Source organism: Pholcus phalangioides, unplaced genomic scaffold, assembly GCF_987345545.1.
Source record: "Pholcus phalangioides strain wild (caught in Gottingen) unplaced genomic scaffold, Ppha-v1.0 ptg000024l_1, whole genome shotgun sequence".
In the NCBI taxonomy this organism is placed as follows: Eukaryota; Metazoa; Arthropoda; class Arachnida; order Araneae; family Pholcidae; genus Pholcus; species Pholcus phalangioides.
The window spans coordinates 6,013,409-6,039,210 of record NW_028301616.1 but is presented as its reverse complement, the minus strand read 5'-3'; the positions used below and the strand labels follow the sequence as shown (position 1 = coordinate 6,039,210).

General features: G+C 37.9%; 1 protein-coding gene across 1 annotated transcript; it reads left to right on the top strand.

The window, feature by feature from the left end:
* The first annotated feature begins 469 nt into the window (after positions 1–469).
* On the top strand, positions 470–25,802 carry LOC149068641 (tyrosine aminotransferase-like). The gene is made up of 12 exons (XM_089250560.1): positions 470–807; positions 10,696–10,851; positions 12,173–12,277; positions 13,447–13,514; positions 13,649–13,807; positions 16,815–17,006; positions 17,129–17,211; positions 18,126–18,195; positions 21,198–21,326; positions 21,460–21,543; positions 21,645–21,743; positions 24,664–25,802. Exons 2-12 carry the CDS (start codon positions 10,719–10,721, stop codon positions 24,838–24,840), a joined length of 1,299 nt encoding a protein of 432 aa, XP_089106686.1. The 5' UTR covers positions 470–807; positions 10,696–10,718; the 3' UTR covers positions 24,841–25,802.

Below are 25,802 nucleotides of genomic sequence, written 5' to 3'. Positions count from 1 at the left end.
GAAATTTTGAGTTTTTACCCTTCAAATAGCATTGAAATTAACAAGAATCGATTATAATAACATATAAAAGTATTTTCTTTCGAAATATGCAAAAAAAAATTTTTTTTCCGTCTGGTGGGGGGGAAGGTGCATGAGCCCCATATGCCCCTCCCGCGTACGTTTCTGATCGCACCAATATGCGTTAGGAGGTAAGGGGCAGTGCTGACGAAATTTCGCTGACAAGGGGGTGGGGGGGGGGTCAGAGTTTTGCTGACTTTTGCTGACAAGGGGAGGGGGTCAAAAAGGCCTAAAAAGTTGCAGACGTAATGCTTGAACGGCCCCAAAAGTATATGCCAGAAAAATTTATGGAACACCCTGTATACAAAACATCAGGTTTTTTTTATCAATATTACAGAACGGTACCTGAACTTTTTCGCAGCTCCTCAGCGTTATCTCAGATAGAGATAGATAAATAAGGCATGGGAAGCAAAAAGAAAGGGATATCGTGAGCGTATGTGTTAGAAGGGCGAATGCCCAACAGGTCGGAGGTCAGTGGCGTCACCGATTACACGACGGACAACAAGATCTTGCCTAACATAAACATCCGAACGCGTGATATCGGCAGAAAACAAACCTCGCGCTCAAAACTCATTCATTCGCTCCTACTTGACTCCGAATTATCCGAACATTCTCGTTTCGTGTGTGTGTGATAATTTCGTACAATTATTAATCGATACACATTTTTATACTCCTTATACATACTTTTTCCTACGTTATCGTCATCAGTGCGGCAAAGTAGAAGAACTGTGGAGACCGTGACTGTCACAAGTGAGCCATGGAAAAAATTTTCAATTTCCTTAAATTTTTTTTTTCTCATTGCTTTTCCTTCTTTAATTAAATTTACAATTGTTTATTATATCATTTAATAAAGTAATTATACAAAGCAGTTTATAATAATTGCTCAATTAATTTATAATAATTGAAATACTTGATCTCTGATAATTTTATATTGCAACTTTTACTGTTTTTGATAAGTGCCATTAAATAATTTCGAGAAATTCAGTGTACTATGAATACGCAATTTATTTACTATCCATTTTTTTTTGTGGAAGTTCGATAAATTTATCAAAGCAACAATTTTCCACAAAATCATCATCAGTAAGAAATGTTGCATCCAGGTGCGTATTTAAAGGTGGGGGAGGGCAAACGGGCTATAGCCCAAGGCGGCAAGTTCGGAGGGGCGGCAAACTTGAGGAATGAGTGGTAAAGAACATTATTGTAATAGAAAAGGCTTGGTAAAATGAAAATGTTTCATAGTGCCCACAAAAGCAGTGACACCATAAGTCTGCCTCTGCCTAGAGAGCGAGTGACGAGGTCAGTGACCGACCAAAAGAGTGACATAGAGAGTGTGAGCATGAGAGGGACCTGGAGATCAAGGGATCATATCAGTGATCGATCAAAAGAGAGTGTGAGTATGTGAATGACCAAACGAATGACCCTGGAAAGCAAAGGGCCACGACAATAAGTGACCTAAAGAGTTTTTTAGCGTGGGAATGATCTAATATCAAAATCAGCGAGTGATCAAAAGAATTACCAAGAAAGTGTGCTAGCATGTGAGAGACTAGTAGAGTAACCTAGAGAGCGAGACACTAGTAGAGTAACCTAGAGAGCGAGACACTAGTAGAGTAACCTAGAGAGCGAGACACTAGTAGAGTAACCTAGAGAGCGAGACACTAGTAGAGTAACCTAGAGAGCGAGACACTAGTAGAGTAACCTAGAGAGCGAGACACTAGTAGAGTAACCTAGAGAGCGAGACACTAGTAGAGTAACCTAGAGAGCGAGACACTAGTAGAGTAACCTAGAGAGCGAGACACTATATCAGTGAGTGACCAAAATAGTGACCCAGGGAGTGTCTGAGCATGGGAGTCGACCATGAAATCAAAACATTAGGTTAGTTAGCGACGAAAGCATTATAGTGACCTAGAGACAGAGCTGTATTTACAGTGTGTTGGGAAGGCAAGAGGGTCACGATTGAAAAATTTGAATCAACAAAATTAGACCTGAATGGGAGAAGAGCGGTAAAATTTGTATAGCCCACAGGCGTCAAAACCATAAATACGCTTTTGGTTGCATCTACAATATTATCTGTCATCAATTTCATCTATAGTGTTTGAACTATTGCATGCGACAGCTCCATCTCTTTTACACTTAAATTATTTTATGGAAGTTCCACGAATTCAATGTTCGAATTATTCCATAAGAATTCTATAAATTTTTAAATGATTCTATAAAACTTCCATATTTACCAAGCATTCTCCTAAGAAAAAAGTTCACCGTTATGTTCACGACATGTGCACGTACTTTCCAATACGCACTCATTCGTTAGAAATACCATAGAAGAACGAGGACGAGGTGCACGTGTGATTTAGTAGTGTTTATACAGTGAAATAAGGAAAATTTGCTTCTTAATGATCATTCCTGGCAGATTTTGAATATCAAATACTCACTGACAACTCATACAGATGATTTCAAATTAGCAAAACTAGCAATTAGCAAATTATCAATTCATTCAGCATGGCAGGATTCTCTGCTATCAAGGACGTTCACTACGCTCTTAGATAATTAACGTGATTAAAATGTTAGGGGAAGTTCAGGCACTAAAAATGGTCAGAATAGGCAGGCAAAAAGCCACTAAAATGCCTATAATAGGCATTAAAAAAAGGCATTTATAAATTAATGTAAAAAATTGAAATGTTACTAAAAGCTAGGGTCCGAGAACTGGCTAAAAAGTGCCCGCATTTACTGAATCTACTGTTTCAATAATAGCACTCTCCTTATAATTGTTCTGGCACATTAAGGCAGTAAAAAACGTATTAAACGATATTTCACTGCATCATTTGATCATTTTTGTCGCACCACGGTCATTTTCTGCACACTAGGGCTAATTAGACCGAGACCTACAATTTATTGCCGATTCCGAACGGCTGACTTGTTTTTTATACTCATCGAAAGGTTGGTGCGCTAACCCCTCGATGTGGGACTCCCTGCGGTAGCAATTTTTTCTGCAGTCATATCGCCGTTTCTGTTGCACCCCTGTGTTAGGGAAGTTTTCTGACAAGAACGAACCGGGTATCGAACTCGCCACACCTCTAAACATCCTGTGGTAGTTTAGGCGAGTATTTCACTGCATCCGATTGTTTTATAAAGGGCATAACTTACCAAAATATATCAATTATTCTGTAAATTGTTTTCTCGGATTGAAAAAAAAAGAAAGTGAAAAAAATACGTATAAAATTTATACGTTTTGTAAAATTAGAAAATTATATTTAAAGTGGAAGATAGATGACGCTGAAAACAAAACTAATTTACTTTTTGTCCAAATCGAAACTTAAAATAAACATAAAACAATATCGAAATAGCTATTTACGGTAGGAAAAATACAAAAAAAAGCATTTCTACAAAAAAGTTTGAAAATAGCCAAAAAAAGGGGGATTCGTGGCATTTTGCCTGAACTTCCTGGCTCCGAAAAATGATTCTTTTTATACAGACAGACCTGACCACCGACAGCCCAGAAAGACAATCTTGGGATGGTTTGCGCTCTTTCCTAAAGGGTTGGACGGTCTCAGAGAGCAATTCTTATTACGCAAGTGTAAATGCTGTTAATGGATCGCATCTTACGTAATTTTGACAATTTACTCGTTATAATTAAATATTTATTGATTAGTGGGTGTTCCCGAGGCATCCATATCCGTAAGGGCAATGATCGATATAACCGTAATTCGGTGTGATCTGGGTGCCTCCTGGCTCCACAATGCTTTTTGTAGCATATCAGTATAGTAGTAATGTGTTATGTATTACTTTACTAGTAACAGTGTATATACTGCACAACAAAAGTGTTCTATGAATTTTTAATATTCAAAATATTCCTTTAAGCAGAACAATATTCGTTGACAGCAGATGTGAATTTAGGGATTTGCCGCCAGTAGACTATACAAATTTTGCCGCACTCCTTCCATTTTAGTCGTATGTCCTTGACCACTCATTACTCGTATTTTCTACTCCTTAGAACTCACCACCCTAGGATATAGCAAGCTTAGCAAATGTCAATAAAATAAACACAAACCCCATTAAAACCGTAAAAAATGAAGATACACATACTGTATGTATACCTCTGGAGCGAAGAGGTTATGAAGTGAATGTCGCTGTTGTTTATTGAAATAAGACTTGGTGTAGCGTAAAAAAAAGTACCGCAAATTAACAGTGCTATTCCAATGTTGACGAAAATGGACAGCGTGCCCTTTAACTCCGGTATACAGATATATACATTAGCCTTATAAATCAATCTAGTTCAAGCTGTAATATATGGAGTTCAATATGCCGACTTCATCAGATGTGTGAAATTCAAGTGAGTCAAATCTGGTGATCACGATGGCCGATAAACCTGGCAACCACGTTCAATCCGGATGTGGTGTCAAAAATTTTGTTCATTAATCATAAATATGGGTCGTTAGACGCAAAAATATGGTCGTTGGACAACTCTTTGGACAATTTTTGTATCCATCCCAAACGAGGATTCTTGTTTTACAGAGCTCACTGGGCTTTATGAGACACTTTATGGTAATAAGTCTGATAGAATTCTTCGGTTTTTCCGCACTTTTTTATTCAGCGATAACAAACTTCAAACTTGTAAGAAGATAGTCCTATTGTCCATGAATGACCCATAAAACCTGACGTCCAAGCTAATGTCTCCAATATTGCAGTAGAAATTCGATTTTACGTTATTACTCCCAGTCAGAAATCAGACACTTAACAGTACCGTTCGTGAAGTAATTCAAGTGATACTATCTTCTTGGGACCTTTAACCAACTTGCACCAATTCAAAAATTAATGTTAATTGCGATTCCATATTGGCATGGGCAATCCCTAAACACTGTCTGTGTGTGCCTATTCTTTCAGACTGCTTTTCTTTAAGTTTCTATTTCAGGTATTCTGTGAAATATGAATCGTAGTCGGAACCAAGCGTGTGAAAATATTTGGTTTGTGGTAAAAGTCCATGTATTTTTTGCTGCTTCTCATTCTAAACTCAAAAATTGAATCTTTATCGAAATAAAGTGATGTAAGATATAGCGAAGAGAGACAGAAAAAAAAAAGTTCTTGGTCCATTAACCTAGTTTTGGGCTTAGTTTATAGTTATTCGGCCCACTTTTTGCGATTTGAAAACGAACTTAAGGAAGTCGAACTTCGTTAAAAGACAAGTTAACCCATTATACGCCAAAACACAGTTCTAAAAAAAAACTATTTGGGAAAAAGTTTAACTAAGTTAAAATGATTAGATATTAATTAATTAGTCATTATTTACTAAAAATTCATTTTAAAATATTTTTATTGAGTTTGTGGCGTTCACAGCAGTCAGTTCAAAATTTAGGTACAACAATAGAAACTAAAAATTCCACTGCTCAATTAGAAATGAAACCAAGCGTCCCAGAAAAGCCACAATGGTATATAATGGGATAAATGCTTGTTCTATCAGCCAAATTTGTAGAATAATGATAAAATTATTTATTTAATGTGAACGTGTAAAAATAACTAAAAAAATTCCTGAAAGTCCAGAAACATGGTGCCTGAGACTACCTTTCCTTGTAGGAAACCCAGGGGGTGCCCCCCCCCTCCCCAGCGTCAAAAGTGGAGTGAGCAGATCTAGTGTATATATGAATTGACATCATCATTGTGCCCCCCCCCCCCAGCAATAATGACCTTGCCCCCCAGACTTCCAAGTCTATCTCCGCCCATGGAAGATGGGCCCAGAGATGGAAAGATTGCACTCAGACCTTCCTACTCTGTCTCTGCTTTTATTCTTTCGTTGGACATCGCTCGTCATTGATAGGGCGTCCTATTAATAGGACTTCGGTCCTTCTAAATACAAAGTTAACCTCTGAATTCATCATGGAAGATGACCGGCTATATTCTGAGCGGTCCGTTTAACGACATCGGTGCAAACCAGGGCCATATAATAAGGGCTGTCTCGGGACGCACCGGAGTCGGTACCAGCTGAAGTCATCGCCCTGACAAAACTGGTTGTGATTGATATTGGCTACCATAGTATTTCCAGATCACGTTTTTGTTAAAAATTATTAGAGCAGTGACGCAAGCACCTGATCCCAGACCCCGCCCACTGAACCGAGGCGGCAAGATCAACTTCAAAGGGATGAGACAGCCCTTACTATATAGCCCTGAGTTAAAACGCAGGCGATGTTGGAAGGCTGTCAATGACGGCACACGTGATGGCTACAGTGAGACCATATGTCTGTCAGCCAACTACTGTAACTTTGAGAGGGTGACTAGCACAGAGTAAGGTCTGTACGAATAAGGCCGTGCACATAGTGCGGCGACTGAGAGATGCGTGAGTGCATAATAGAGACTAGAAACGAAAATAATTGTATTGTTTTGTTCTACACCGCACGTACTCGATGAGCGAGACAAAGAAAAGAAAGAGGCAACTTCACGAGGTACGCAAGTTGTACAAACCTGTTTTTCAACTCGATCTGCTGATTGGTCTGTTTCTCCCTTTACTTCTTTTGCGACGGGGTCATCATCATCATCACACTCTTACCATTTCAGAACCCTTATGGCCATTTTCTCTATCCTCCTCTTCTTTTACTATGTATGGACATGTCTTCCTCCATCCCTATGCATTTTTCTTCCTAGTCACAATTCTTATACTCGTACCTCTTCGCCCCACCATGAGCGCAGCCTAATGCCACCTTCCTCAGGATGGTAAAAAAACCCTCAATCACAATCATTCGTTAAATCATATTCAAATCCCTAACCATTTACATCACTGCAGAATTTACTGATTCAGAAGTGTTGTCATTACACTCTGACTCTATTTATTATGCATATATTCAATTTTTACTTGGTTTTTTCTGCATTAGTAAATATTATTGGTTATCACGCATTTTATTGAATGCGCCGCAGAAATTGCTGTTGAAAAAAAAAGGGGGCTTTCTCTTTTTCCTTCGATGTTGTGCGTCAACTTGAATTTCAGATGCGTTTGTTTATCCAAACATCGATCATCCGATGGTCAACGTTCATTCACGGTCAAGGTCAGACATATTGCATTTATATTACGTATTTATATAAACATGCATCCATTATCTGTTTTCTTCTGACCCGAAACTCAATGGGGGAAAGGGCAATAGCTGAAATTGTCCAATTGGCCAAAAGCCGGCTGAGGCCCATTTTTGATGGTATTTGGTAAGTACGTATAAGATACGATACGTACTTGTCATCCCTAACAACCTCGACCGTACACTCTTCACAAGTAGCACCCTGAAAATCAATAGGAGTCTTTCGTCCCTCCCGCCCACCCCAGAAAAGATTAGGTCATTCAAGATTCTCGCATAATACGAACACACAAGAAAATCTGTTGACGTGATGCATCCAGATTGGATGCCGGAAGCCAGATGGCGGTACTAGTCACGTACACACATACAAAAACTTCAAATTCGGTACAATAACACATACGCAAGTGCATATATGGCTCAAGCTAGGCCGTTACCGGGGGGAGCAGGTGGGTCTGGTGCCCCGGGCGCTGAGTTCACCCTTTAACTGCATCTTCTACATAAGAAGCAGGCACCAAAAAGCCTGTTTGCCCCATGTGGCAAATTATCTAGTTGCGGCCCTGGGCTCAAGAAATGATTGGGTGACGTACGTGTCTACGAAAATGTCACTTTTGCACCTCTATAAAAAAAAATTAGAGGCGTGAGTGACCCTAGGTATGTGCAGGAAGTGTGTGTGTATGTGTATACCTAGAAATGCACGGGAGGTGGGCGCAATCAATTATAAATGCTAATCTTTTTCTTTAATGTAAAATACTTTTTGCAAGCCCCGGGTGCACCAAAGTGCTGCTCGCGAGATGTTAATGGTTGCTCTCTGGGGTAGGATGTATATATATATATGTATTTTATTTTACATTGCGAAAATAAATGTTCCCTCCGGAGAACGCCCGGGTGGCGAATCACATTCGCCGGGCCGGGGTAAGTTACTCATACATTGCTCCGCGGAATTCCTAATGAATGGACACAGGCCGGAATGTGTGTTCCGAGTGCATGCGTGGCTCTAATATATTTCTGTTTTCGGAGTTTTTTTCCTTTTCTTACTAGTGCTGCCATCTGATTTCCACACTTTGAAATGAAGATGGTTAATGATGAACATTCGTGTTTGAAGGTCTGCCTACACTCTAGGGAGGTGGGGAGGGAGAGACATTTTCCAATAAGAGACCGACTCGCATTCGTACCTCAAAGTTGAAAAAAATATTTTGCGCTGGAAAACGGTCTCATTTTTTCACCATTTTTAATTTTTTTTTTTTCCGTGCACTTGAATTTCTCGCCAAATTGCCTTCGATAGTACATGTAAGCGTAGCACAAGTTGCAAATCACGGCCTTAAACCATTCTCTGCCTCATACCACGGCTGGAAGAGAAAAATCCGTTGATGGAGTTCTGGTGCATTCCTGTTACATCTTTCTGTTGAACCACCATCCTTTATATTCAAGTCACAAATTCAAGTGAGCTTCGAGAAAACAATACGAAAACAAACGGGACATTTTTATTTAAAAAAAGACGGTGAACTATATAATGGGAAAAATACGGGAATATATATATCCCGTAAGTCTTACCTACCCTAGTTAAAGGGTGTTCACAATGTTTAAGAGAATACGGGCCACTTCACTGATTTCAAAACATGTCATGGGGGGTCACTTAATTACGTCACATAAGTGTTCGTAAACGTGCAACGGGGAAGTGAATGATCTGGTACTGCGCCGCCAGTCACTTCAATTATCTGTAAAGGTGCCGCGCAGAACTGGACAAATTTGCAAAAATTTACATACCCGACCGAACAACTAACTTAAAATAATAGATGCCTGATCCCAAATTTTACATCATGCCTGAAAAATATTGTCACTGAAAATCATATAATTTTTTTTATTAAACGAAACGAAATTTTGAAAATAATATGAAAATTTAAAAGAAAAATGCCGTCACCAATTGAAAATGTAGAATTATACAAACTGCTAATTGTGATTTTCCGTGCAGTTGGAATCTCGGAAAAGGAGTCAATAAAATAATCTATTGACACTAAAAACCTTTGCCTTGTGAAGTTTAATTTAGTCTTCAGTGTCTTTCAACGTTTTTCTTAATTTCCTATAACCTTTTGGCTTATTATATTTCATATTTATACTTTGTTATTATGAATACGATGAGCCACGTTAAGCTTGGACAACTGCTGTCACCCATTGAATAAAAACAAGACTATCCGTTATAATTCCTACACTAAAATGATTGTTGGTTTTACACCGACGGAAAATATTTTTAATCCTTGATTTGGGTAAAGACGTAGGCTTCGCTGAAAACACGGGAAAAAACGGAGCATTTTTTTTTTTTTTTGTAATGAAGTAGGGATGGCAGTGCCGTTCTTGACGCATGGGCTCACCCAGCATGCACTGATCCATACGGGAACGATCGCACCTCCAAAGAGCCAAATAATATGAAGAAAATTTGCCTGCCTATAAAATACGGAATGATCCGATGCACATACACGTAAAAGGCCAGGTACACACTGAATCGATATCTATTCACAGCTGAAGATGCCTCCCTCCGCTCCTTTCGCAGCTGAAGTTATCTACCTCGGCTTCATTCGCAGCCGAAGATGCCTCCCTCCGTTCCTTTCGCAGCTGAAGTTATCTACCTCGGCTTCATTCGCAGCTGAAGATGCCTGCCTTCACTTCATGAATCACTTGCTGATATCGTCTGCTGGATTTCATTATTCGCAGCTGAAGCTATCTGTCTCCGTTCCATTCGCAGTTGGGGATATCTGCCTCGGCTTCCTTCGCAGCTGAAGTTGAACATTCATCGAGTTTTTGAGACGGCTTTCGAGAGAAAGTGCCTCCGGTGAAAAGTGTGATTTGTTACATAAAATTTTGGAAAAAGAATTGTGAAGATGAATGTACCCTGAATCATCTTGGTTGAAAAAGTCTGAATGAAGTGAATTATATTTCTTCACAAAAAACTCTGAAAATTTGAAATTTTTTTAAAAATTTTTGCTGACATTTTTGTTTTTAACGCATTTTTTTGTGTATGCAAAATGTGAAGAACATTTCGAAAAGTCCAAAAAAATGAATGCTCGAGTCGGTAAGGGATCCATTCATAAGCGATTATTTCATTTCTTCAAAATGCCTCTTAATAGTAAAGGCTAAAATGCAACAAATTAAACACGAAAAGCCACTCATCTTTATCGCTGATATAACGGCTAATGTTGGTGAAAAAACATCTTTTTTTAATATAATCTCGTATCTGATCAGTATATCCATTCACTGGCAGAAGCCATTTTTGCTTTTGCTGTTTTTAAGTATCGATATCAGCCATACTGATGATCGTTTAACGGGTTAAACATCCAGATATTTCAAAACTCTATCAATCATCTACTTCACATCCAAGTCATGTGATGCGTTTCCCAAGTAATAAACATTTTCGTGGTGGTGGCTTTGTAAAAATGCGGTCGTGTGCATGATGGGAACCACCGATAACAAAAGCCAGATACAAGGTCAATATTTTGAAGGAAAAGATTGCATCGAAAATCTGCCATTATAAGATCGATTTTCTTTCAAGGAACATTCGTTATTCATCCGAAGATCAATTAACATTGTCTGTATATTCCAGAAACACTTGAAATTACCTGAAACATGAAGACCAGGAGAAGCTGGAACGTCAGGGTCTCGAAGACCGCCCTGAACACCATAAATCCCATCAGGTCCATCGTCGACAATTTACGCATCAATCCCAACCCAAACAAGCCAATGATATCCCTATCGATAGGTAAGTGCATTGTATAAGTGTTATGTAGTATGTGTAGGTAAGTGTGTAAGGGGCCGTTCAAGTATTACGTCAGTAGATTTTTAGTCATTTTTGACTCCCCCCCCCCCCCTTGTCAGCTCAAGTCAGCAAAACTCTGACCTCCTCGAACCCCTTTTCAGCAAGATTTCATCAGCTCTGTCCCCCCCCCCCTCCTAATGCATATTTTGATCAGAGACGCACTTGGAAGACCCCCCCTCCCCAGATGATCAAAAATATTTTTTGATGAAAAATATTTTAAAAACATTGAAATTTCGGAAGAAAATGCCTTTATATGCTATTATACTTGATTTCTGTTAATTTCAATGGTATTTGGAGGCTAAGAGAACTCAAAATTTCTTTTCAAGAAATTCATTGCGAACCCACCCCTCTAAGCCGCCATATATGCTGAACCCATGACCCGCGGACAAAATGTGGCCCTCACTGTTATCTGATGTGGCCCGCGACCTCACGCCGAATTTTGTAAAAATTAACTAACTGCACATTTACAGATCCCTTAAGTGACCGGTGGCACAATTCCAGAGCATTTAAGTGGCCCGTGACACATTTTCAGGTCACTCAAGTAGGACCGTGGCACTTTCACTGATCACTTAAGTGATGCGCGGAATACATACAAATCATTTACAGCTCCAGAGCACTTAAGCGGCCCGCTACACGTTTCTAGAACACTTGAGCGGCCCTTGAAGGATCAGTGGGACATTTAAGCCCCGTCCACACGTACAAATATTGAGGTAGCATTGGGGGGGTTCTAGCGCCAGCTTGACGACTTTTTTCCTTCGTAAGGAAAGAAATGGAGAGCAGTCATTGGTGAAAATTCTCGAAGTGGGTTTTTTGAACCCGCTTTTTCTATTTCCCATGTGAACGGGGCTTTGGAGATCTTGCCATTAAGAATATCTCGTACTTTTATAAAGCGTGGTTGATGACTTGCGCATCATTCCCCTTCACCCATTGTCATCAAATATCAGCAAACACGAACCCCCCACAATCAATGCTGGTGTAATACTTGAATCACCCCTAAGTGTTTAATTATGTATTATATAGTAGTTAATTATTAGTTTTTTTTCTTCCGTAGTATATTCTTTTATATCGGGTTGCTGAATTTTGGTTACATTTGACAATATTTTTTATGGACATCTTTTGCAGCCACCTCGTTTGGCAATTTGCCTGTTGTGGCCTTTGTGTTTGCATTTGTAAGAAATACTTACATGCTTTTATATATACTCTTTTTATGATGATTCTGATGAGTATTGGTCTTTGATTGGTCCATCTGATTGACTTCTTGCAGGCGACCCAACGATATTCGGCAACTTACAGGCCTGCGAAGAGATCACCGAAGCCGTTGTTGATAGCGTACGGTCCATGAGGTACAATGGATACGCGCCATGCGCAGGTAAATAAGCTTGTTTTCTCCTTATTTTGCTTTAGCTCGTAAGTAATTTTATTGTCATGTACAGTCAGTTCTGACTTACGAACAGGATCCATTCTTGTCCCTAAAGCCGGGATTACACTATAAACGTTTGATAAAAGTACTTTTATAAAAACTTGCAAAAACGCAACCAATAAGCTTTTACAATATTGCTACGTAGTCCCTCTGCTTGCCACTGATCAAGTTTCGAAGTCTTGATAGATTTTTCCATTCCGTTCAAGGGAATCGAATGGTTGTCATGTTAGGCCTTCTTTTACGATAAATACATTTTATTCCGCTACTACAACTAAACCGCACATGCCCCTCGTCAACACCATCTATAGCAGAAAAGCTCCTCGCGTAGCTCGTGACGTCATTGAAGAAGTCCATCTCATCTATATTCATTGGATATACTGCAGAAAAAGATATCGCATGCGGAATTCGAAAATCAAAGAAAAGGGATGAAATAACAACAAATACTAACGGGCACACAACGCGCCTTTCTTTCATTTATGCTGTCCTTTCCAAACTTTTCTCAGATTTCTTAATTCAAATATCTCAGCGAATTTTGCATTTAGAAATACGGGTTTTTTGGCATCAGGAGAGACAGGGCAACAACATTCTAATTGGAAGTTGGAGAGCAATAGGACCGTATAAAAATTCAGATTTTTTTATTTTGTGACATACTGTATTTCCACTCTCAAAACTGATACAGGGTAATTTTTGAACGCCTTTTGAGCATTCTTTAAATTTAAACTATACCTCTACGACGGACGATTGATGAGATAAAGGCCGCATTAGCCCTTACAGGACATCCTGTATGCATGTAAGAGCGAAAGAGAACACATAGGGTGAGTGTGAAAAGAGAAAATACTGGGTACTCTCTTATTTATTACACTGTTAATATTTTTTCTTCCTTTTCTTCTATTTTTTTTATTCCCATCCTTCTTCCTTTGTCTCACGTGCGGTTTGGTTACGTTAGGGCAAGGCTACCAGATTTATCGCCGATACGTCAAATAGGCGTCATCCGAATTTGTTGCCAAAAGCCTGCACGTGAAAGGGATTGATGGCGACGTCATGTACTAATTCATAGTATTTTTCTAGTAAAACAAAGATCAGCCAACATACACTATCAATTATTTTCTTCCCGTCAGGTTTTCTCGAAGCAAGGGAAGCAGTTGCGGAATATATATCAAGGCCAGATATGGTAGTAGAGCCTCAGGTAATATAACTTCACCTATTCGAGCACTTTATGAAGAGTTCCAAAGGAATTTCGCTTCTATTCATTTGCAGCCAATGCATTGCATGTTCATTGATACCTAAGTGTTTCAACATTGACCTTTCTTCTCGCCGTAGGATGTGATTTTAACGAGTGGATGCTCTCACGCCCTCGAGATGTGTATATCTGTGTTGGCCAATCCCGGTCAGAACATCCTGATCCCGAGACCCGGTTTTTCAATTTATCGCACTCTCTCCGAACCTCAGGGTATCGAGACCAAGACTTACGACTTACTGGTAAGAGTACGATTTTTTCTCCTCTTCGTATTTTATGTCCCATCTCATACCGGTGAATACCAAACTTTTAGTGTTTCATAACTCTCAAGTGGATAAAAGACAAATGAGTTTGAATATTGCACTGAGAACTTTTTGAAATCAGCAGAATTTATATCCATCAATATATAAGGTGATTATAACGAAAGTTCCCGTACTTTGAGTAGTTTTTCTCAAAAACTGCTCATTGGAATACATCCAAATGTTCAGGATATCTTAATACCATGGGGGAGAGATTCATGCCATAAACAAAAGTTAAATTTTTGACCACCAGGTGGGCAAAAAAAGTTGAAGCTTTTTTTTTTATTGCATTTCCTTCTTTCCCATGGTTCATATAGCGTATATACCAAGTTTCAATGGAATACGTCCACCAGAACGGGCGCTACATAAGTGTTGATCCGTGTGACTATACTGACGGGCGCTACATTGGTCTAGTTTTTCAAACTTCTTGTTCCCCATCGCCCCCTTCATCAGAAAATTTTTTTCTATCATCGCCCTCCAACTCAAGTGAACCCATAGGATCCTATGCTAGATCAGTAGCTTCTATCACCCACCAGGGGGCGATATTGCCCACTTTGGGAAACAGTAGACTGAAACTACTACTCAAACCTATTTAGCTCCCGTTCTAGTTGACGTATTCAATTGAAACTTGGTATACCTATATGCCATATGGGACCATGGGAAAAAAGGAAATGTAATTAAAAAAAAAGCTTCAACTTCTCACCTAGTGGTCAAAAATTGAACTATTTTTTTTATTGCATGAATCTCTCTCTCCCGTGGTCTCATTAAGATATCCTGAACATTTGGATGTATTCGAATGAGCAGTTTTTGAGGAAAAACTACTCAAAGTACGGGAACTTTCGTTATAATCACCCTGTATTACAGCTAAGATTATTGAAAATGTTATCGTCGATGCTATCAGGCAACACGGTTTTAGAAATCCTTGCATTTAAATTACGTATTAAAGACCATTGTTTTCTATTTGTGGGGACTTTTTGAATTCAGTGGTGAGATATTTATTTTTTGCAGATTTGTAATTTAAGATTGATTCAGATTTATAAATCTCATCAAATTGTTGCTTACGGTGCTTTCTTCAAGGTTTTTCTTTGCGAAGAATTCATTCATATGGAGTGTATATATATAGCACATACGAAACTAGTGTATTGAGTCTGTAGATTACCAGAAGAGCAAGAAAAATTCATAGTTCGAAAGAAAATTACAAACTGCTTTATAGCGTATTGAACGAGTTGAGTGAATGAGTGTTTCCTTGAGATTTAGATTATGCAGATTAGTAAACTTAATCTTTTGCATGCATTCGCGTAATGATCTATTACAGGAGTGGCCAACAGTTGGTCCGTGAAGTGATTTTGTGCAGCCCGCGACAAGGTAAAAAGCACCGTGAAAAAAATTAAATCCGTGATCATTATTTGAACTATCGCCTTCGAACAGTAGATTTCTTGATCAACACAAACTGCTTAGAAACTTCTTATTTCTAGTGACGAAATTGATTTAATAACTAGCTAATTAATTCAATTAATAATGGAGTATCTTATACACCGAAGTTGCATCACTGATGCGTGCGGCCCGCGACGCTATAGCTGACCATTATGTTGGCCCGCGAACAGAAAGAAGTTGGCCACCCTGATCTATTACACACACATTCACAAAAATACCTGATAAAACATCTACAGTATACGTTTTGTAGAAAAACGAACAAATAAAAATTATCAAAGCATGTTGAAGTAAATTTGCAGTTCCTCTGTAAGAAGAGATCAATCCATTTTCAAATAAATTGGTTAGATAATCAATAACGATGGTTGTTCCGATAAAATATCGATATTAAGGCCTCCTATTAGTATTAGATTTTATCAGCAGTAATGAGTTGGATCAAATTCATGAATTCATTATTAAAATCGATTGTATAAGAGCCCGATGGGTAAACAACCAAAACAAAGATTGAAATGATTTTTATGTGACAGCACGTATTCAGCAGTTAGCAATGAATACGTATCAATTTTGTTACAATGTGCCCATTTCCTGTGAAAAAGCTAATACAACTCCTGATCTAGATTGATCTCTGCAACAATAAGATTTATCAAAGTCTTCAATGTTATTCGTCACCTGGTCGATAAGATACTCGCCTAAAGTACCAAAGGATGTTTAGAGATGTCGCGAGTTCGATACCCGGGGTTCGCCCTTTTCAGAAACTTTCCTGAGGGGGATACAACAGAAACGGGGCGACGAGACCACAGAAAAAGATTAATACCGCAGGGAGTTCCACATCGAGGAGTTGGCACACCAACCTCTCGATGAGTATAAACAAGGCTGCCGTTCGGAATCGGCAATGAATTGTAGGTCCCGGTCTAATTAAGCCTAGTGAGCAGAAAATGACCGTGTAGCGACAAAAAAGATCAAAATGAATCTTAGTAGTCAGTAAAAAAGTATGTATAACAAGAATATACATGATGAGTTTCCCTCTGATACTCAAAGTGGGGGGGACGGATTTAGGATTTCAGCTATAGCAAAAATTGTGACTTCCTGACTAAACTCCATGTGTGGTTTACGCAAGCCACTTGGTCGCAAACGTTATCGATTGGTAGGGCTCTGCGCTAAAGTCCGAGCATCAGGTGTGGCCTCTTAAAATTGTTTCCCTTTTTCATGGGATTGTAGAGGTGTGCTGCTTTGGATACATTCCATATCTAGCAGTGGTTTTCGATCAGGGGCCAACGGATCCCTTGATGGTCCTAGGAGAGGTTTCAAGGGGTCCGTGAGATAACAGGAGGTCCCTGGTCTTTGTCTTATTGGCACAAAGTCCATGGAAAAGAGAAAGTTAGAATCCCGGTTCTGTAAGGTTTAAGCGGTCATAGCGATATACCGTCTTTTTTGTTTGATGCACATTACCATACGTTCTTTTCTAGTAATAAGGCTGGCACTGGTAACTAAAAGACCTTTTGTCCCATTTTATTTTCAGCCTAATTGTGGTTGGCAAGTAGATCTGGAGCATCTTGAATCACAGATCGACGGCCTTACGGCGGCCATCGTTATCAACAACCCTTCCAACCCTTGCGGATCAGTTTTCTCGAGGCGGCATCTCAGGGCTATTCTGGAAGTTGCCAATAGAAATTGTGTTCCTATTATAGCGGACGAGATATACGAGGATTTCGTGAGTAAACCGTTCATGTAAATCCATGCACTAATATTTCATCAAATGCAAATGGTCGAAATATGGAGTATCGATATTAATTATTGTTCTTTCTCTTATCCATTTCTTTTCTCCCAATCAAGATATTCCCAGGTGAAGTCTTTTACCCGATCGCCTCTCTCTCCACCAACGTTCCTATACTCTCATGTGGAGGACTCACCAAAAAGTAAGTCTAACAAAATTTCTCGCGTTCTCTCTCTGAATCGCTATGCACTCATTTTTCAATTCGGTTCAGAACTTGGCCAATTAAAGTGCTGGAAGAAATGATTAAGGACTACCGAAAAACTGCTATATCTTGAAAACTTGTCCTTGTAGGTTTATGAAAATTTCAGGTTTTGATTTTTACCATAATTTTAACAATTTTATTCTGAAAAAGTGCAGCACTCATCAAAATTACAAAATTACTTTTAGTGGAAAATGTTTAGTTCCACTTGTAGTAGTCACTTTAAAATTTTCATGCACCTACAAGCACAAGTTTTCAAGATATAGTGGTTTTTCGGTTGTCCTTAAACGTTTTGAAGTGAAACTTCTTAGCGACATAAGAGTAAAATTTTGTGAGGAAAAGAAAATCCATCACAGAAAGTGGGACTTCCTCTTTTTCATCAAAACCGGCTCCGTAGAATGGCTAATTATGTCATGAAGTTCCGAGAAGAAGGAGTTGAGGTGGTGGTGGTGTCATGTCAATAGATATTCAGCCGTGTAAGGAAATAAAGTTGGTGTGGGGGGGGGGGGGGCTGGTTTAACGCTTTGTCTCGGACAAAGGCAGTTTATTACCTACCCACTGTGGCACCACTGAAGTCGTAGAACGTCCCCCTTAGTATGATGAGCGACGCGCACATTTTGGAAGAAAATTGGGTTTGGGTAGGGTGGGAAAGGGTGTGTGTTCCCACACTATTCCCGCAGACTAGGGGTTAAACAACCTAGAAATTTCACTTTTGTCGCGTAAAATTCTCACGATTTTTTGCACAGCAACTTAGAGAGATGCAGTGTAAAAGCCATTTAAATACTTATTGAAAAAACTGTACTGTATTTCTCTAGTTGATAACATTAATTGCGTACGTTTTTGCACTTTCTAACTAGGTTTCTCGTGCCCGGCTGGAGACTGGGATGGATCACTATTCACGATAGGCAAGACATATTCGGTGATAAGGTAAGCTTCATTAACGTATTTGTGCACTATTTTTTTAAATCCCAAATGTGTTGAGATCGTTGCTGTTTTTATCTTTGAAAAATTTTATCCATTTAATCCATAAAAAAAAGATACGGGGCATCAGTAATGAAAGTTTCTGATGGTCAGAAAAACTGTCATACCTAGTGCAGTGCACTTAGAACAAATAAAAAAAACACACACACGTTGAGCATGTAAGAATGTACGAGATGACCGATGGCCGTACGCAAAGGGGTGTGTGTGGTGGTTTTTTACACATTTAAACTTGAGTAGAACACGAAATAACACCTTATTGAGAAGAAAGAAGACGAACTCCCTTTCCTTTCGACATAATCCCGTGTACGCTACTGAAAATGGGTATCAACCCTTTGAGCGACATCGACGAGATATTTCACCTCTTTATATGAGCCTTTTATTTCAGCAATGACAAGCCCAGTAAAGTTTTGTAAAGTTGATTTCCCAATGGAGCGTTTTTCCCCCACACCCCTCAGTTTGCACCAGCTGAAAATCGGAAGAAACGATATTTCATTAAAAAATATACGGCATATTTTAAAAACAAGTTGAATGATTTTTGCTGTGCCGCTCAAAAGGTTAATATAATCAGAGCATCACAATATGATTTATAAATCCTGGGAAGTTTTTTAGTTACTTAAAAAGATGAGATTTTTATTTTCCTCTGTCTCGTACTTTCAACAAAGCCAACGTAAATTTGTTGTCTTTACTTGAAATCGTGGAGAAATATAGTTTGCATAAATCTCTGCAACTGTTTATATAACAATATTTAACTCTCATAGAAACGTCCTCTCCACTTGTCAATACAAGATTCATCGAAAGACTGGTTATTTGTGGTAATGAAGATTACAAGGAAGAAAATTCATCACTGCCCCCACGGGGACTCGAACCCCGGTCTCTCGCTCGCCGGACGAGTGCCCTACCATCTAAGGAAGCAGATAGAATATTTCAACCTTGGAGCGTATATATATGTTGAAATATATATATATAGCCATATATGCATATGTCCATCTGGTTGGCCTGTCATTCACGAGCTATTAGTTGATTGTTGACGCCGTCCAAGTACGGTGCCTTTCAACATATATATACGCTCCAAGGTTGAAATATTCTATCTGCTTCCATAGCTTAGATGGTAGAGCACTCGTCGGGCAAGCGAGAAACCGGGGTTCGAGTCCCCGTGGGGGCAGTGATGAATTTTGTTCCTTGTAATCTTCATCTCCACAAATAACCAGTCTTTCGATGAATCTAATATTTAACTCATTTGTCATTTTAAACATTCTTCCCCAATCAAGAACCATTTTCATTCATCTTAGATTTTCTCGATTTTTTCTTCTTTTTTTTTTTTTGTGATAAGTTTAAATTGAAATTAAGTGAACAATTTCGCGGAACGGCATTAAATAGAAGAAAAGCGACAACTGGTGAAATATAACAATAATAATAGAACAGCAAGAGGAAAATTTCCAAACTTCCAACCAGGCCCGTCATTTTTGCCCCCCCCCCCCCACCCCCACGGAAAAAGTTTAAATGACGGCCCTGCTTGTTTCCTACTCATATTTCAAAACCCACGGTAGTAGCCCGAAGACCGATAAAACCTATATTTTACCAAAGTGAGATGGTAGAAGCCCGAAAAAAACTTGTGAACGTTTGCATTTCGGACTTTCACCGAGTCAAAGGCTGTTTCTAATTAATCAGTTGATTATCATGTTGCTGTCGTTCATTAATTAATAATTATAGGTGTTTAATAATTACAATTAATCAACAACTAACAAATGAATTAATTAAGCAACATGAACTTTTTAAGCCCAGTTCCTGATGCTTAATTATTTAATGATTATTATTAAAGGTTAATTAATGGTCGGTCATTTAGTTAATTCATTTGATTCATAAAATGAGGTCATGACAAAATAAGTTGCACTTGAACACTTTTTATTCATTAATAAACGTTTTTGTCAGAAAGTTACTAAATAATTATATTAATTAACTTTCATTATTTAAGTTAGAATTATTAATAAATTAATAAGCATCAGGAAAATTTTTTAGTTCATGATGGTTGATTCATTCATTAAAAACAGGCTGACTCTGTGAAAGTCCGTTCCGTAAATGTTTACAAGTTTTTTTCGGGCTTTTACCAACTCGCCGTAGGTTTTACAGTCTTCGGGCTTTTACCGTGACATATACACTACATGTAAGAAACATCATCAAGCTGGGTTTCCTGCTGCCACATATCGAAGACAAACAGAACTGTCTGTCATAATTCTTCGAATGAAATTGGCGGTTGTTTTTAAGAAAGAAGCTTTAAAATAAACAAACAATATGTGGTATAGTTTATTTTTATGCTGCACACTACTTAGTGTTTTTCGCCAAAATATTAGTTACTATGTTTATATGCTTATGCTGCAAAATCACTTTTTATAAGCACTCTGCGGAAAACATATCAACTGGTCTTTTGATGCATAAGATTTACACCACTATGCAGCAGGAAAACGAAAAATATGTGATATCATATCACATACTATATATATATTTTAATGCTGCACACTGGTTTAAAACAACAATCAACTTTAATTGAAAGATTATAGCAAATGGTCTTGATTCTATTTGATAGGTGTCATCAGGGGTCCTAGCACAAAGTTTCTCTATTCTAAGCACGATTTAAGCACAATTATCTTTCATAAAAAAATATTGGAATGGGAAAGCAAATAGAATTCAAACTCATTAAATTTTTTAAGACAATATAATTTATTCTTTTGACACACTCAAATTTTTGGTGTATATATAATCTTCACAAAATTCTTTCATTCGCTCATTACTGCGCAGAAGTTATCAAGAAAACCAAGGCTTTTCAGCTTAAAATAATCTTTCTTCAAAAAAAGAAAATTCTCATCCCTAACAATTTCAAGAAAATGGACAATCTCACATGTGATATCTTCTATCTCACATAAAAAATCCAAAATCTCTGGTTTTCTCTACAGATACGGGGTGGTCTCCAGGCTTTGAGCCAAAGAATAATAGGCAGCAACACACTCGTCCAGGGCGCCCTCCCAGCAATCTTGAAGAACACTCCTGTAACATTCTTCCAGGATTCCATCGAGACAGCTCAGGTATCCGTAATTTGACTGTTAATGATCATTAACCATAATTCATACTTTATTGCGCACACATCTCATGATTCTACTTCAATGTCTAACTTTAATATAATGAAACATTTTTATTGTACATGTCTTTATATTACAGAGAAATGCAATCATGAGCTTCTCTTTCTTGAGTCGAATTCCCGGGCTTTATCCAATTATGCCATCCGGTGCAATGTACATGATGGTAAGAATTATGTATGACATTTTTCCTTTTGTTTACGAAAATAATCTTTTCCAATTGATTCCGAATGCAATCTAATATGTCAAAATCCATCTAAATTGCAGGTCAGAATAAATAAGGAGAATTTTCCTACTTTCAAGCACGATTTGGACTTCGTCGAATGTCTTATGTCTGAGCAGTCTGTATTCTGCTTGCCTGGACAGGTAATATAAAGATTATTAATATTCTGTGTCTTGTGATGTATAAAGAGCTTATCATCAGTATTAGTGCAAAATGTTACATGTAAAAATTCTCTCTTTTTTTATGACGCTAAAAGCTTCTTCACATGTGTTTCCATGTTCTGCAAAAACGTCATGTTTCTGACCAATAGAACATTAGCTATAGCATTATTACAAACTGTCCTGTGCAATCAAACTATTCAGCAGTTACTGTTGGTTTTTTTTTGTCTCCTGAAAAAAGTGTAGTTTTTTACATACAACATTTTTCATGAACACCGTTGTCATACAGGATGTAAGTAAAGACTGAATAAGGACTTACAGTACTGTAAGTCCTTATTCAGTCTTTATCTCATCAATTGTTCATGAAAAAGGTATAGTACAAATTTAAAAATTCTCAAAATGTGTTCGGAAATCACTCACTACCAGTTTTGACAGTGAAAATACAGTGTTCCATAAAATAAAAAATCTAAACTTTTTACGCTCCCTGTCCACTAACTTTCAATTAGAAACTCGTTGCCCTCTCTCTTTTGAGGCCAACATGAGAAATTCCATGTTTTAAGTGCAATTTTCGCTCAGATATTTGAGCTTAAAATCTGTTAAAAGTTGGAAAAGGCCAGCATAAAACAAAAAGCAACACTGCCCGTTAGTTTATGCTGCTCTTTCAAAACTTTTCTTTGTTTTATGAATTAAAATAAATATCTCAGAGAATATTGCACTTGGAAATAATGATTTTTTTTGGTTGAGAAGAGACAGGACAAAAACTTTCTAATTGAAAGTTGGAAGGCAACAGGAACGTTTAAAAATTTACATTTTTTGTTTTGTGACACACTGTATCTTCACTCTCGAAAACTGGTACAGGGCGATTTCTGAACACCTTGTCAGCCATTTTTAAACTGGAACTATACCTCTACGCATAACGGTTGATGAGATGGCCAAATTGGGACTTACAGGACACCTTGTATGTAGTACTCTGAAAGTTTTGGAATACCAAATTAGTATTGTTTACTAATTACTTATAAACAAATTACTTTATTGTTTATTAGTACAAATTAGATTTGTTTACTGTCTGTAACAAAAAAAGAATCAGACAGTGCTAGCTCTCCTCTGTAGGATGAAATGTGCCCCACCAGTTGAACTTGTGAATTTTGCACAGTAACTTGATTGTTATTGATGCAGGGTGAGCTGCTGCATTGTCAGTGATGGAGAAAAATGCTCCTTGTCTTTGGACACCTCTCATACATCTTGGAGAAGCAACTGCTGGGAAATAAATTGATGTGAGATGTCATGATTGTCTTCCTTTTCTTCAATATAAGCATGTAGTCTAAGCAGACACTTTTCCAGAGAAAGCATCTGATGTGGCCTACACTTCTATTCCTTCAATGTCTCTTCATTTGCAACCAAGCCAACTGTCTACAACCATTACTGCAACCTTTTTGTTAAAGCAGGAGTTCTTGACCTTGTGTTCGACAGATTTTTTAAATCAATAAGATGGATAAATGGCCACAGACCCCTTTACCGAATGATATTCAGCATACAAAAATGTAGAACGAATAAATTGTTTTTTAATCCAAGCACACAGAGGAACCCCCCCCCCCCCCACGAAACCTATAAAGACCTCTAGTCAGGAAGCACAGTATTAATGGATCTTATTGATAAGTATGAGTTTTATCACCTATGGTTATGTCCCAGATATGTTTTGTATCCAACGTAAATTTCCTGCACCCTTTGAAGTTCTGTCAGTGAGTGAAAAAGCTAATCAGCTTGTGACATACATCCCAAAGAAAAATATAGCGATGGAAAATATCTATGCCAGCAGATAATACAATGCCAAAGTCACTCTCCAATGCTCTGCAAATTATTTGATAGTTTTCTCTCTCACCTCTGCATTTTGAAATATTGTGGAGGATCATAATTAACATACCCTCTAATTTTCTTTTTATACTCCCTACATGGTTTTTTTCTCTTCTGCACATGGCAAAGCAATATGTTAAACAAATCAATAGTGAATTTCGGATGAGTAGGAAACATTTTCACTGAGCACAGCCGAAAGAGAACATTGATCACAGCTGTGGAAGGATGCTCACCTTTCAGTTTTGTTTTGTCACAATGAAAATCAGAAAATTAGCCCAACACTTGTTTACGATGGAATCAAATTGAAAAATGTAGTCCGCAGGAGCTCAAGGCATTGTGATTTCAACAAACCAGATTTAAAATTACCTGAATGCGTACTTTCTTTCAAGCTGAGCACAACTCCGACCTATCGCCATGGGCAATTTACTACTGAGTGAATTGTGCGAAAGTGTGTGTTTCTAACAGTCATCTGGAATTGCGCATATCTAGAGTTGTGCTGTCATCTACATTTCGAATGAAGTGTAATGATTGAATATTTGTAGCATTGAAACCTATCGCTCTCTGTGGCGAGACTTTTCTCAATGGGGAGATCAGCTCACATTTGCACCTTCAAGTAGAGAACCACAGGAAACCAACTTCAGCTGACCACCACAGTGGCGTCAGTAAGGGTCTGAATGTGTACTATCATCTTTATTAAACCTTGCTTCTCCTGGTATGCCAAGAGCGAACCAGCCTTCAACGTAAAAATTTCAGTGTCCCTTGAGTTTGGCAGCATACCAACTAATGCAAGGGAATGCAGTATAAATCATCAATTCACTGTTCCAGTGAAAATAAAAATGTGACACCAGAAAATATTAGTATTAGCAAAAACATTTTTGCCTTCTTTTTTTTTCTTTGTCTACCATCTTATGGGCTCAATACTTAAATCAATGATCAATCAATCATTGTTGATATTTGTTTCCCAGGTGTCCCGAAACTTTCAGAGTGACATGTAGTGCAAACGTGATATACACTATGCCAAAAAAACTATTTTAACCTTTTTATCTTTTTTCAGTGTTTTGATTTCCCAAATTACTTCCGCATCGTGCTGACATTGCCAGAGGACATGATGCAGGAAGCATGTGAACGCATAAAAGAATTCTGCAAGAAACATTACAGCATCAGCAACTCTTCTTCCATGTCATGCGGCGCGGATATACTAATAAACACTAAAATGGCATTACCAGTATGAAAATTGTATTGTATTCCTTCTGTTTGGTATAAAAACCAATCAGAATGGGGAGAAATATAACACCATATTTATGTATATGATATACCATGTACTATTGTTACACTTGGTATGTAGTTCCAAAGGTTTAGAGAGATGGTATGATAATGATCAGAGGATCAGAGTATTTGCCGAGTTTTGAGAAAATACAAATGCACACTAATATCTTCATAAAAAATCCCTTCTGTGTATGAAATAGAATACCAAAAGCAAATAAATACCATATAACATATAAAATGTACAGTGTGCTATTTATATTTTAATGCAAGAATGAACTCCTGATAGTATTTAGATCAATGGTACTTTCCTACTTACTGACAAAAAAGCCAAAATCTAAAGAAATAGTCGCAATTCAATCGATTCAGATAAGATACCATGCATAAAAAGTACAATCATCAATCACTTCTGCACTGACATTTTATTCAGTCCTGCAGTGCTCCGCCCCCTCTTCCTTACAGATATTTTTGTTTGAAATTAGGATCAATTCATTACGTAATTGAAATTTTGAAAGCAAAATTTCTTATTTGACTTCAGCTGATGACGTAAAAATCCTTGATGATTGGATTATCTTCGAGGACTAGAAGGTGGTACACACTGTTAGGCTATTTCATTCTATTCTTTTGAAATAAAAGTAAGTCAAACTATGTATGTCACAGGAAGAAACATACAGAAAGTTTAGTATCATGACGTATTGGTAAGCAGGAACTGTGTTTCAGTAATCTCTTCGTGTAAATACTGTACGTGTGTGCTAAACATTGTATGCCATTATATAAATGTGCAATTTTATTTTCTTTTCTCGATTATTTTATACTGTAAAATGAAAATATATTTTGTATTATTTCATATGTTTCTGAAAAATTGCTGGTAATATGCTGAATATGCTTATTTTAAATTTGTTTATAAATGAAATAAAACTATATTTTGTA